General features: G+C 53.2%; 1 protein-coding gene and 1 long non-coding RNA gene across 2 annotated transcripts; one reads left to right on the top strand and one right to left on the bottom strand.

Moving 5' to 3' along the window:
- Positions 1-870: 870 nt before the first annotated feature.
- CCDC194 (coiled-coil domain containing 194) lies at positions 871-6,969 on the bottom strand. The gene is made up of 4 exons (XM_049098403.1): positions 6,071-6,969; positions 4,855-4,951; positions 4,334-4,466; positions 871-3,823 (listed from the first exon to the last, which is right to left on the bottom strand). The coding sequence occupies exons 1-4, from the start codon at positions 6,749-6,751 to the stop codon at positions 3,667-3,669; spliced, it is 1,068 nt and encodes a 355-aa protein (XP_048954360.1). The 5' UTR covers positions 6,752-6,969; the 3' UTR covers positions 871-3,666.
- LOC118351588 (uncharacterized) lies at positions 4,419-12,470 on the top strand. Its single transcript, XR_004807242.2, has 4 exons — positions 4,419-4,630; positions 5,249-5,469; positions 8,360-11,771; positions 12,332-12,470. It is a non-coding gene; the product is annotated as an uncharacterized LOC118351588 (long non-coding RNA).
- The last annotated feature ends 1,577 nt before the right edge of the window (positions 12,471-14,047 follow it).

The raw sequence follows: 14,047 nt of genomic DNA, 5'->3' as shown, positions 1-14,047 counted from the left end.
CAAATATGAGACTGCACCCACCCACCCCACCCCACTCTCACCCCTGTAGTTCCTGCCCCAGGGTAAAGGTGTCTTCCATCCCTGCATTTTAGCAAATGCACACAAATGGTCACTTTACTGCTTTTTACATTAATGTTGTCAGAGGAGATTTGCTTTGGCCCCTTTGACATATTGTATCTGTGTTCCACCACATGGATGGACGGACACTCATGGAAACAGTCACCAACTGGAGGACATTGAGGTGGTTTCCAATTTTTTGTAATTACCAAGATATGATAATAAATGTCCTCATTCTCTTCCCTACTCTTAACCTTTGTCTCATTTTTGAAAGTCAACTTTTAATTTTGGAATAATTTTAGATTTACAGAAAAGTCACAAAGATAGTACAGAGTCCCTGAATGGCCCACACCCAACTTCTTCCGTGGCTAAGCTATTTTACACTATGGTTCACTCGTCAAAATGAAGAAACTAACCGTAGGACATTAAATTAACTAATTCTAGATTTTAGTTTTTATTTTTTAAAAGATTGTATTTATTTATTCATGAGAGACACACACACAGAGGCAGAGACACAGGCAGAAGGAGAAGCAGGCTCCATGCAGGGAGCCCGATGTGGGACTCGATCTGGTGACTTCAGGATCATGCCCTGGGTTGAAGGCAGGGGCTAAACCACTGAGCCACTCAGGCTTCCTAATTCTAGATTTTATTGGATCTTCTCACTAAATGTTTTTCTGTGGCAGGATCCAACCCAGGGTTCTGCATTGTATTTGGTCCATTATTTTCTTTCTTTCTTTCTTTCTTTCTTTCTTTCTTTCTTTCTTTCTTTCTTTCTTTCTTTCTTTCTTTCTTTCTTCTTCTTCTTCTTTTCTTTCTTTCTTTCTTTCTTTCTTTCTTTCTTTCTTTCTTTCTTTCTTTCTTTCTTTCTTTTTCTTTCTGACTTTATTTATTTATTCATGAGAGACACAGAAAGAGAGGCAGACAGACACAGGCAGAGGGAGAAGCAGGCTCCATGCAATGAGCCTGATGCGGGACTTGATCCAGGGAATACAGGATCACACCCTGAGCCAAAGGCAGACGCCCAACCACTGAGTCACCCAGGCATCCCTCTTCTCTTTCTTTCTTTCTTTCTTTCTTTCTTTCTTTCTTTCTTTCTTTCTTTCTTTCTTTCTTTCTCTCTTTCTTTCAAGATTTTATTTATTTATTTTAGAGAGAGAACAAGAGGGAGCAGAGAGAGAGGGACAAGTTGACTCTGCCCTGAGCGCAGAGCCCCATGTGAGGCTAGATCTCACAACACTGAGATCATGACCTGAGCTGAAACCAACAGTTGAATGGTTAACGGACTGAGCCACCCACCCATAAATAAATAAAAATTTATTTATTTTTAAGTAGCCTCAGTGCCCTACATGGGGTTTGAATTCACAACCTTGAGATCAAGAGTTGCACACTCCTTGGACTAAGGCAGCCAGGTGTCCCTGGTCCATCATTTTGTACACATGTAAATATAGTCGTAAAAAATTTCTAGAAGGGGAATTGATGGATCAAAAGATTCATGCATTTTTAATTTTGAGAGGTTCTAGAAAATTGCCCTTCCAAGTGGTTGTACCAATAAGCAGTCTCACCAGCACCATGTGGGATTATTTATTTCTCCACAGCAGTGCCAGCCCAAGGTATTTTGTAATTTGTTTTTGTTTTTATCTTTGCCAGACTAATGGGTACAGAGTGGTACCACATTGTTTCATTTTGCATTTCTTTTCCAGAAGTGAGGTTGGGTACTTTAAAAACATTTTTTTATTGCAATGGGGACGCCTGGGTATCTCAGTGATTGAGCATCTGTCTTTGGCTCAGGGCATGATCCCAGAGTTCCAGGATCGAGTCCCACATGGGGCTCCCTGCATGGAGCCTGCTTCTCCCTCTGCCTATGTCTCTGCCTTCTCTCGGTGTCTCTTATGAATAAATAAATATAATCTTAAAAAATTATTTTGACTGTCTATATTCTTTGTCCATTTTTCTACTGAGCTGTTTTTTGAAAAATTAATTTATAAGAGTTCTTTATGTAATAAGGAAATTAATTTATTCCTGGGTATAAATAAGTATATGAAATAGATCTAGGAAAGTTTTGGTTAATTCTTTTGGATTTTCTATATATAAGATCATATCACCAGCAGATAATAATATTAGGTTGAATTGCTTCTGAGGCTTTCCTGCCTAAAATGCCAACCTGAAACTAATCTTACGGAAGTAACACAGACTCCAATAACTGAACTCCAAAAAGTGACTGACCCAGGTCTTTAAAAAATGCCAATCTTATGAGAGGCAAAGACAGATTGAGAAATGTTCCAGATTGAAAGAGATGAAAGACTTCACAAATACAACGTGTGAGCCAGGATATTCTTTTGTTATAAAAGACATTATGAGAACAGTTGGCAAAGTCTGATTAAAGTCTGTAGATTAGATAATGGTGTTTTATCAATGTCCACTTCCTGATGTTTGTAATTGTACTGTGATTATGTGGGAGAATGTCCTTGTTTTTAGGAAATGCATACCGAAGTGTTATGGGTAGTGAGACATCATTTCTGCAAGTTTTTCATAAAAAGTTGAGAGAGAGAGAGAGAGAGAGAGAGAGAGAGAAAGAAGAAAGAAAGAAAGAAAGAAAGAAAGAAAGAAAGAAAGAAAGAAAGAAAGAAAGAAAGAAAGAAGAAAACAAAGGTGGTAACATTTGTGGAATGTGGTGGAAGAATATCTAAGAATTCTTTGTACTAATCTTCCAACTTTTCTGTAAATCTGAAGTTATGTAAAATATAAGGTAAAAGACATAATTGAGCCACATGAAATTGTTGGTATTTCTATTTTTTTCCCTATATAAACAGTGCTTACATATGATCCAAACTATAAACGCCCCACTGCTTTTCTGATATTCGTACTTCTTCCTTTTTTCCCTTGGCTAAGTGCATTTGCTAGTACTTCCAGAACAATGTTAAATACTTGACAGTGGTCATCCTCACCTTGCCCCTTATTTTGATGGCCTTTTCAGAACTTTCTTCATTTGATCCATTAGTATGGCGAATTTTATTAGCAGACTTGCGAATATTGAGCCATCCCTGCATCTCAGGGATAAGTCCCCTTTGTTGTGATGTATTTTAAAAACGTTAGTTTTTTTTCTAATATTCCATTTTGAAGTTTCGTACCCTTCGCATAGTAAGAGGGGTCTGTGGTTTTCCCATTGTGCCATCTCAGTTAGTTTTGGTTGTCAAGGGTAGGGTGGCTCGCTAAACGTGGTTCCAACATTCAATTTACAGACAAGGTAAACTGAGGCCCAGAGAGGAGAAGTGACCCTTCCCGGTCACTCCTGAGCCAGGGCTGGACCCTCAGTCTTCTTGTCTGTGGGATGAAGCAACACTGTCGTTAGAAGGGACTTAAGCCCCCAAACACTATCTCTTTGTGTTATCAAACGGGCCTCAGTTTCCCTGTCTGTAAAATAAGCAGAAGATGGTTGGGGAGAGAGGGTCGAGTTTCCTTTCCGTAGCGTCCATTCAGTGGGCGTAAAGCTGAGCGTTGACGGCTGTCGACCGGCCATCTCCTCCAGCGTGGGCACCTGCACACAGGTTCCCGCAGGGCCGCGCAGCGTGTGCCCTCCTGCCTGGAGCCCCCAGCCTGCGGGGGGCCGACTCACCCTCGAGCGCGCCGCGCCGGCCGCCGGCAGCCCCCCGAGGGTCCCGGGCGAGAGCGCGAGCGGGGGCTGGGTCGGGGTCGGGGTCGGGACACGGAGCGGGATCGGGGGCGCGGCACTCTGCGCTGGGGGCCCAGCTCGGCTTCCAGGGCTTTACTGACAGGAAGTGGGGAGGGGCCCATCAGCACCTGGACCCGCGTTCCCCGAGACCTTCCAGAGAACCTCACTCCCCAGGATCCGCTAATCCTTCTCCACCCCCAGCCGTTTCCGGGGCTCCTCCCCAGGGACTCCCAGCTCCTTTTCCAGGAGCTCCACCTTCAGATCCCCCGTCCCCTCTCCCCTCGCCTCCTTCCCTTCCGCTCCTCGCCCTTCCCCAGGGCCCTCCAGGGAAGCCCGACCCCAGGGACTCCCGCCCCCAGAATGCGGCCCAACCTGGGGACGCTCGCCCGCAGAGAGCCCACGTCCTTCACCACCCCTAGGCTCCGACTCTAGGACCCGCCTCGGGCCCTCCCATCACTCAACTCCCCGAAGCCCCTCCCGCACGGCCACGCCCCTTCTCCATCCCCGGGGACGCTCCATGTGCTGATTGGTCGAAAGAACGAAGTCTTGCGCAGCTATTGGCCGCGCACCGCGCCCATCCCGCCCCGGGCCCCGCCCTTCACTCACGCGCGTTCGCGCAGCACCGCCTCCCGGGCCGCGCAAGCTTCGGCTTCGGCCTCGGCCGCGCGTGCGCGCTGCTGTGCCTCGTCCAACCGCCGCGCAGACTCCGTGGCCGCCGCCTCCCAGCGCGCCAGGGCTTCTGCGGGCGCAGGGAGTGGGTTTAGGTCCGAGCCCTCGCTCCCGCCGGGCCAACCCCGGCCTTTGAGTTTACGGTCTGCCTACGATTTGCAGCCTTGCCTCGTGCGAATTAAATTTGTGTGCTGTTTGCGTGACCTTGGCGTGTCACCTGCAGGGCTTTTCATGGTTTGTATTGCTTTTGGGAGTCGTGCACGTGGCGTTTGCATATTTTGTTGCATTTGCGTTGTTTTTGTGACATTTGCGTGGCCTTTGAGTGTTGTGTGCATTTCTTTCCTAACTTTTCATTCGCGTTTGCGTGTCGTTTAAATTACGTTTGCACCTGTGCGTGCTTTTGCGTAACCAGGAGCCTTTAGGCTCCTCCCACCCCACCCCTTGTGCCCCCAACACACCTGTGAGCGCCCCGTTCTCAGCCCCCATCTGGGTCCCCTGTGCCTTGGCCTCGTCAATCTCAGTCTTCAGGGTCATCAGTTGCGTCTGAAGCCGGCTCTGAGGAGTGGAGGGGAAGTGAGGAGAGTAGGGGGCCCGGGGGGGAGGGGGGGGCGGGAGGTGGTCGGAGAGAAGAAGTGAAGTCTCCCCTCTTTCTGGGGGCGACTGAACTGACACTGGTCACCGTGTTCCCTGAGCTTTATTTGGGATGTCCTTTGGGAGTCCTGTGGTTGTAAAACCCAGAAGTGTGACAGCTGGTCTGTCCAGGTTCACCAACCCCCTACCCCAAACCACCAGATGTGGAAACGGTTTAGGTCTGCGGTCACACTCGGGTTCTTCAATTCTACCCACTTCTAGATTCACTGACTGGGGGTTTCAGCCCAACACAAGCCAGTTTGGTGGTTGACAATGTTTGGGTTTCTGGAGGATGCTACTTCAGCTCTGGGAGACGTTCTTCAAAACAACTGGCCTGCCCGGCCTCCTCAACACATCTCCCACTGAGGGGCAGAGTCAGAATTTGAACCTAGAGCAGCTGCTTTTAACCTCAGTGGCCTCAGGCCCTTCCCTGAGGCAGGCAGGTAAAGGACAGAGGTCTGTTTTGATTTCTAGAATTCACACACTGCTCAACTCCTGCTGGGCCTGGTACACAGAGACACAGGGCGGTCAGTAAATGAAAGATCGGGACCTTGAGGATGGTTCTTTTGCAAGGCCCAGGGCTGAGAAGGGTTAAGAAAGAGTTGGAAGGGGTAGCCAGAGGAAAAGGAAGGACCTGGCCAGTACCTCCCCCAAGAGGCCAACTTTAGCCTCCTAATTACAGGTGACATGAATGTCCCTCTCTCGAAATAGGGCTTTTGGGCCACTGGCTGGGGGAGGTTGAGTGGGCACCCAGGGGGAGGGTTAGCACAGGGCCTCCCCAGGTGGGCTCAGGGTCTGGGGCTTCCCTAGCCACCACCAGCTCTTAGGCAGATAGCAGAGAACTGGGGGCTTCCTTGGTCAGAGGTAGACCCCAGGGGGAACCGGTATTGTAGGATCTGGAAGGGACGACGGTGCTCTTCTCGTCTGCCTCCCTCATTTGAAGAATTAGGGAAACTACTGCACAGGGGGGCGGCCCCGGGGCTGTGTGTGCGCGCCCTCTCCCCTGTTTCCCGGATACCCTGGCCCACCACCCTGCCCACCTACCTGGCGGCCCTGGCAGGCCCGTAGTGCCTCCTCCAGCTCCCCGCGGGCGCGGTTGGCCTGGTCCAGCCGCCGGGCCAGGGCATCCCCACGCCGGGTAGCCTCGGCCAGCCGCCGCTGTAGGTCCTCGACCTCGGGCGCCAGGTCCCTGGGGGGCGCCGTGGCGTTGGCCCCTGGCTCGGGGCAGCGAGGCCCCCGGGAGGCCGCCGAGGCCAGGTTCCAGGCCAGCAGGGCCGCCCCGGCCGCCGCGGCCGCCAGGAACACCGCGGCCCCGCACAGGGCCAGCACCCGCCAGGCGCGGCCCGGCTCCGGCCCCGGCTCGGCCATGCCGCCGTCCACAGCTCTGGCCCCAGACAGCCTCGAGCAGCTAATTGGCACCTTGGGGCGCCAGGGACACCCACGGTTCCGCCCCTCCCGGCCGTGGCTTCCCGAGTCCGCAGGGAGGGGGCTGGACCCCCGCCAGGGGCCAGCCTGGGCTCCCCGAGCCCAGGGCGGGGTTGGGGGTCCCGGGTTCCAGTCCCGCCTCTGCACCCCATGTGCTGTCCTCTGAGCCTCAGAGTCTGCCCCGCCGTGAAGTGGGAGCGGCCGTAGCTCTTGCCCCCCGGGGCCCAGTGGGTACCATGAGGGCACCTGTGCCCAGCACCCATCTGCATTGGGGGTACTCGGTAAGGATCCCCATTCCATTCATGGAAACACTGAGGCTACAAGAGGGAGGCTACCGCCTGGCTCCACGCCCTCGGTGCTGGCTGTGAGGGTCAGGGGTAGACCCACGGGGGACACCCCCCCCCGCCCCCTGCCCGGTCCCATCGGGCCGCCAGGGGGCGACCTTACACCGCGAATCAGATCCAGGCCAGTCTAGGAGCCTCCTCCCCAACTTCCCCTCCTCCTCTGCTTCACCTTCCTCCCCCAGCTCCCCTGCCCCTCCTCCTCCCTTCTTCCTCTCTCCTCCCTTCCTCCCTGTCCTCCCTTCTTCCCCCCTCCTCTTCCTTTCTCCTCCCTTCCTCCTCCTCCTCCCCCTCCTCCTCTTCTTCCTCTCTCCTCCCTTCCTCCCCCTCCTCCCTTCCTCCTCCTCTCCCTCTTTTCCCTCCTTTCCCCTCCTTCTCTTTTCACCTCTGGCCCCTCCTCCACTTCCTTCTCCCCTTCCCCTCCTCTTCCTCTTTCCCTTGTGCTAGGGTGACTCCCAGCCAGCCCTGTGCAAAGAATTGCACCAAGAGTAGAGCAACAAGCAGCAGAGAATTTATTCACTCTCCAGGGGAGGAGTGGGGCCAGACGTCAGGAGAGATGGGGAGTTTCTGCTACTCTGGGCCTTTTAAGGGGTTTTAAGGGTGTCAGAAGGTGGCAGCTGCACCCGGTGGGGGGGGGGGGAGTTGTGAGGAGGAGTTGACACCTGGCCAGGTAGAGCAGGAGGTGACATGCTTCTTGGGGCGGGGGTAGGGTGGGGGCTCTGTCCGGGCTTGTCTGGGATGTGGTTGTGGTTGGGCTAGAGAAGACTATGTTGTGTAGCTGTGGTCTATTTTCTGGGAATGAGGGGACCATTTCCTGGAAAAACCAAGAGTCAGGGTCAAGTACAGACACCTGTGAGTTTTATCTGTGGGCTTGATAGGTGGCTTTGTTTGTTTCTTTTTCTTTTTTTAAGATTTTATTTATTTATTCATGAGAGATACACAGAGAGGCAGAGACCCAGGCAGAGGGAGAAGCAGGCTCCACGCAGGGAGCCCAATGTGGGACTCGATCCCGGGACTCCAGGATCACACCCTGGGCCAAAGGCAGGGGCTAAACCGCTGAGCCACCCTGGGATCCCTGTTTGTTTCTTTTTAAAGATTTTGATTTATTTATGAGAGACACACAGAGAGAGGCAGAGACACAGACAGAGAGAGAAGCAGGCTCCCTGCAGGGAGCCCGACGTGGGACTCAATCCCAGAACCCTGGGATCATGACCTGAGCCAAAGACAGATGCCCAACCACTGAGCAACCCAGGTGGCCCAAGGAGGGGGCTTTGGATAGTACCCTTTCACCTTCAAGTCCCCTATGTCTTTATTTGCTCCTTGTGGACCCTCTTCAGACCTCCTCTTCTGGCAAACACTTTGGCATCCCAGGGCCTTCGCATTGGCTCTTTGCTCTGTCTGAGCACCCTGTCCTCTCTCTTTGCCCAGCTAACTGTTCCTTACAAGCTCCCCCCACCCCTACCCCTGACTGGTGTTTCTCCTCCTCTAGAACCCTTCCCCTTCCCTACTAACTCAAGCCCCTTTTGACTAACTCTCTGAGCTCTTCTGCAATTTTGTCTTTTACAAGTTTGAGTCCCAGCTGCCTGCACCATCAGACTGGGGGAGCTCCTAGAATGCAAAGCCTGCATCTGCCTCTTTCCCTGCTGCCGCACATTCGTCATGCAGTAAATGTGAGCCGTGTCCTCCCCATCCCTGTGCCCCTCTTCCACATGAAGAAACCAGAGCCCAGAGAGGCCAAGTCACAGGGCAGGGTCACACAGCAGCCTCTGGTCACTACCAGATTCCCTCTGGAGCTGGAGCCCCCACAGACCTGCAGGACCCCTCTGACCTGACTTGTCAACCCTCCACTGGGTCACAGCCAGCGAGGGAAAAGGGGTGTTGGGGAGTAAGAATTTCCTGTCCCCTTCTAGATCCTTCTAGCTGGACTAAGAATCAAATTGACATGAGACAGGTTAACAAGAAAAAATCAAATTTAATTTCATATGGAAACAGACACGGAAACTTCCAAAGGCAGGCAAAATCAGGTTTATACATCATTCTAAACTACAGAGAGGAGGAAGTAAGGGTCTGGGACTTCATAGGGAAGGAATACAATTCACAGGAAGATGTCTAGTAATGTATTCTAGGCCACTCAGAGAGAATGGGACACCCAGGATTTTGATCAAATAGGCCTTGTGAGGTTTCTTCCTGTCTACCATATTCAATTCACAGTATGATGTAGTTATCTATTGGTGAGAACTCTCTTCCTGGGGCAGTTCCTCTGTTTAAATCCTTTTTAGGCAATCATGGGGGAGGAATGAGCTTTTGCTGAATATGCTGGGTTTTGATTGCTTTTTGTTATTTTATTTTTTAATCAGAATATTTTATTTTGTTTTATTTATTTTATTTAAGATTTTATTTATTTATTCATGAGAGACAGAGAGGCAGAGCATAGGTAGAGGGAGTGCTTGCAGGCTCCATGCAGCAAGCCCAATATGGGACTGGATCCTGGGATTCTGGGATCTCGCCCTGAGTCAATGGTAGATGGTCAACCCCTGAACCACCCAGGCATCCCCAGAACATTTTATTTTATTTTTTAAGTCGGCTCTACACCCAAGTTTGTGGAGCTCAAACTCACAACCCTGAGATCAAGAGTCTCAGGCTCTACAGACTGAGCCAGCCGGGCACCCCTTGATTGCTTTTTTTTTTTTTTTAATTTTTACTTATTTATGATAGTCATCACACACACAGAGAGAGAGAGAGAGAGAGAGAGAGAGAGAGGCAGAGACACAGGCAGAGGGAGAAGCAGGCTCCATGCACCGGGAGCCCGACGTGGGATTCGATCCCGGGTCTCCAGGATCGCGCCCTGGGCCAAAGGCAGACGCCAGACCGCTGCGCCACCCAGGGATCCCGTGCTTTTTTTAACTCAAAGTAGTCTTCTTCATGCCAAAGCGGCCCATTTGGGCAGTCTGCCCTTGGCCCCTACAAGGCATTTTAGGAAGGAGAGGTTTTTTTTTTTTTTTTTTTTTTTTTTAAAGATTTGTTTATTTATGAGAGACACAGAGAGGCAGAGACACAGGCAGAGGGGGAAGCAGGCTACTCACAGGGAGCCCCATGTGGGACTCCATCCCCGGACCCAGGATCACGCTGTGAGCCAAAGGCAGACGCTCAACCGCTGAGCCACCCAGGCGTCCCCAGGAGAGGTTTATACTCAGCCATGTAGGAGGGTTTGGGAGAAGAGACTGATTGGCTTGAATCCATCATATTGGACAAACCTGTTCTTGGGCACCATGGAAACAAACAGCCCAGGCATGGGGGTGGGGGGGGCGGAGGATGGTGGTGGATGTGAAGCCAACTCAGCCCCTCCCGCCTGTCCAGTAGTCACTAAGTCTTAGCAAGCACCCATAGCTCGAGTGACTGATTAACCAAACCTTTCTTTGTATATTTATAGGTCCTGCATTCTTTCTTAGAGCAGAGCACTTCTACACTCTGTCACCAGGCTCTCCTGCACCCCTGGCCCCCCAGAACCAAGGAACCGGAATCCCTTGCCCAACCTGTGAGCACCACAGTAACATCTGTAGCTGGCACAGGCAAGACTGCACATAATCTAGATCGCAGGCTGCAGCACTCCCTTAGCCCATTAACTGCCCCTAAGTCCCTTTAAAAATCTCTGGGCCAGGCAGAAACTTCTGAGTGGCTTTTGGGCTCTGAGTCCCTCTCCCCAGGTGGCCAGCCCCCTGAATAAAGCTCCTGTACCTTTCCAGTCAGGACCCATCTCTGGAATATTTGCCTTTCTGGCTTCTGTAACAGTTTGGGGGGGGGGCAGGTCACGTGAGAAGGACTCACTTCTGGGAATCGGAGGTTTCAATTTCCCCACTCCCCCCAGCAGCTCAGAAGCTCTGAGGAAGTCCGGGAATTTTTCTGGATTTCAGTTTCCCTGTTTGTTAGATGGGGCGGTTAACTGGGGGGTGAAATGACTCCGTCATCCTAAAGCGACCTCAAGCAAGCTAGGGACACAGAAGTGAGGAAGAGGAGAACCGTCTCTAGAGCAGTTTCTCACAGGAAGTGAATCTGCACCCCCCCCCCCCCCCCCCCCGCAGTGGGGGCGCTTGGCAATGTCTGAAGGCATTTTCTGTTGTTGTCACAAGGTAGGGGTACAGGCATCTGGTGGGTAGAGACCAGGGATGTTGCTCAAGATCCTACAGCACCCAGGGCGGCCCCCACCGCAGACAGAGCACAACCCAGCAGTGCTGACAGACCCAAAGGGCCTGGCTCCAGTGCCACCGGCAGGAAGTCGCCTGGACAATAGTTGGGATTCCAGAAGGACTTGGAGAAAGGGAGATAACAGAGGAGGAAGGGCTGAGGGAGCCTGGGAGGATCCATGCAAGTAGATGAAGAGTCTATGGAGACAGCAGCTCTCAATTTTGAAGAAGCAGAGAGACTCTCTGGAGGAGGGGTTCCCAGCGCTGGACACTGCAGGAGGAATAAGAGTTTGGATAGGGGCCCTGTCACAAAGGCCTGGGCTGTGTGTGTCTGCAGATCCAGGCTTGAATCCTGGCCCCGAATTTTCTGTGGGATGGGATTGGGCACTACGACAAGATGTCCCCCTGCCATAGCCTTGGTTTCCCCATTGGAATAGGCATCAAGGGAAGATCCAGTGAGGAAAAGAGGGGAGATGAGAGTTGATGACTAGGATGCCCGGCATACAGGGAGTGCTGATGAGGGTGTAGAGTCCTGTAAGCTGATCCCAGTGAAGAGCTCCAGGGAGGCAGGGGGATGGTGCCTGCCGGAACCCTAAGGGTTCCTGGGAACGTTCTGGAGCAGGGAAGCTTGGGTGTGGACCCTCACCTGCAGGACAGGCCCCAGATGCATGAGGGTGACATAAACACTCCAGAAACTTCAGGGTAAGGTATTTCCCCCCCAATAGAGGTGTTTACTTTTTGGAGTTCTAAGACTTCAGAAGACAGTGAACTTCTGGAAACCATGACATCGAGAAATAGGTACTCCCCCCACCCCATGCCCTGCCCAGCTCTGGGGGGAGGTGGGGTCGGTGGGGGGAGGCAACCCTGGGCCAACCCCCCTGCTTGTCCATCCCCCAGCCTGCTCCTTGTCCGTGTCGTCCCCCTCCCCTGCCCCTGCTACCTCGCCCACCTCCCCCTAACCGTACTGCCATGTGGCCCCCTCAGAACTGGTCTGGTCAGGGAAGCCTTGAAGGGGAAAACAGAACAGGAACCAGCCCCAGCTGTGGGCTAAGAGACACCATTACAGGGACTCAGGGCTGAGGGCGAGGGGGACAGAAGGCGGCCAGCCCCCTACTCTGTGCCCTCCCCCTCCTAGAGACCCTTCTCTGTGTCCTTTTTTTTTTTTTTAATTTTTTTTTAAATTTTTATTTATTTATGATAGTCACAGAGAGAGAAAGAGAGGCAGAGACAGGCAGAGGGAGAAGCAGGCTCCATGCACCGGGAGCCCGTCTTCTCTGTGTCCTGTCCACTACCCTGTCGGCAGGCCACCTCCCCAGACCCTGGCCCATCCCGGACTCCCTCCCCCCTTCTGTCCCCAGCTTTCTTCTACCCCAGGCCACCCGCCTTCTTACCGGCAGGCCTCCTGGGACCTCAGGCCAGCAGAGCCCTAAGGCCTAGGAGCAGGTACACGGGGACCACCACGGAGCCGGGGGGTGCCTTCAAGGAGCTGACGGAGCTGGTTTCCCTTTCCTTGCTTGAGGCCTCCTTCCCTTCTCTGGAGAAAATGTGGGGAGAACTGAAGCAGCTGCCGGGCCTGGTTCTACCAGGTCTGGGCTGGTGACTCCTCAGAGTCTCCCCCTCCTCCCCGACCAAGTCAGTGGGAAGGAGAGTGGGGAGCAGTCACTCAAGGCTCGTGCGACCAGAGGCACCAGGCTGGGGTTCAAACTTTGTGTCCTGAGCAATGGGGATTTCCCAAGCAAAGGGAAGCCTGGGTCTTGGGGGGGGGGTTGGGATGGTCTTGGGGTAAGACAAATGCGCAGGAGAGGGGCATGGTCAGGGGCCGGGGCTCAGACCTTAGCTGCTTCACCTCCTCCAAAGCGGCCTGCAGCTGCTGCTTCAATGTCTCGATCTCTCCTAAGGTGGGACAGGATCAGGGGGCCATGTCAGCACAGTGGCAGTGGCCTGGACAAGGTGTGACAAGTGGCCACATCCTTCACCTGGCTCTACCCTGGGACGTGACACGCCCTCCAGCCCCACCATTGTGCCATCCCACCTTGGAATTCTGGGCCACTCCTTTCCCCTCCTCCACTGGATTCCAGCCACTCCCTGGGGACCCCAACCCTGGGATCCTCCCTCTCCCCTCCCCTTCACTGCCTGACCCACCCCTCCCAATCCCCCTCCATGGAACCCTGGCTTTGTTCTTTCTCACCCTGAAGTTTCTCTCCTCGGGTGAGCTGCTCCTGACCCCAGGCCTTCTCCTTCACCAGGGAAGCTGACAGGGTCACCTGGATGCGGGGGTGGGGGTGGGGTGGGGGTGTGTCAGAGACTGGGGTTCTGGCAGCTGCTGCTCCGGGCCCCAGAAGGGGGTCAGAAGGGCCCGGGGCCAAACCTCTTTCAGGTTTCCCTCCAGCCCTCCCTGCACCCCAGTCTCCCACCTTCAAGAATGACCACAACCTCCCTCTCTCCCAGGGCACCTCAGGATTCCATCCTCGAAAGAGGGGAGGCTCCCCTACATGGGAATTTGGAGGCCTCCCCATGCCCAAACCCTAGGAGAAACTCCTAGACCCTGTGGGCTATTGCCCAAGATTTAGAACACCCCCTACCCAAACCCAGAACACAGGGGGATTTCCAAGGCCAAGTTGGATGTTGGTGAGAGTTTCAAGGTCCCCCAGGTCAGGACCCACTTGAAAGTTTCAAAGTCTCTCCCAGATGGGAGTAGATATATGGAGAGTCCCACCCTTCTTTACGGTGTGATGAGGTCCCCATCCCAAGCCCTAGCTGGGATTTCTGCTGCCCAAGACTGGGGCAGAGAGGAGTTTCTAGCTCTCCTGTACCAGGTTGGAGATTCTTCCCACATCCTAGCGGGGATTTGGGTACTCTGGGCAGTTTGAAGGGCCTGCCCCACACCAGCACTGCTGAGAAAGTTTAGAGATCCCCCAAGCCCTAGTGGGGAAACTCAACTCCCGATGCGGGACTCTGGGGGCAGTTTCAACTTCTATCTCCATCTCCATCTCCGTCTCTGTCTCCATCTAGACCTGGGGGGCCACGCAGGCACGGGGCCCTCTCCGAGAGTTGCCATCTCTTACCACAGTCTT

Source organism: Canis lupus, chromosome 20 (assembly GCF_003254725.2).
Source record: "Canis lupus dingo isolate Sandy chromosome 20, ASM325472v2, whole genome shotgun sequence".
Taxonomy (NCBI): Eukaryota; Metazoa; Chordata; class Mammalia; order Carnivora; family Canidae; genus Canis; species Canis lupus.
The sequence above is the reverse complement of the archived record's forward strand: the minus strand, read 5'-3'. Positions and strand labels throughout refer to the sequence as shown.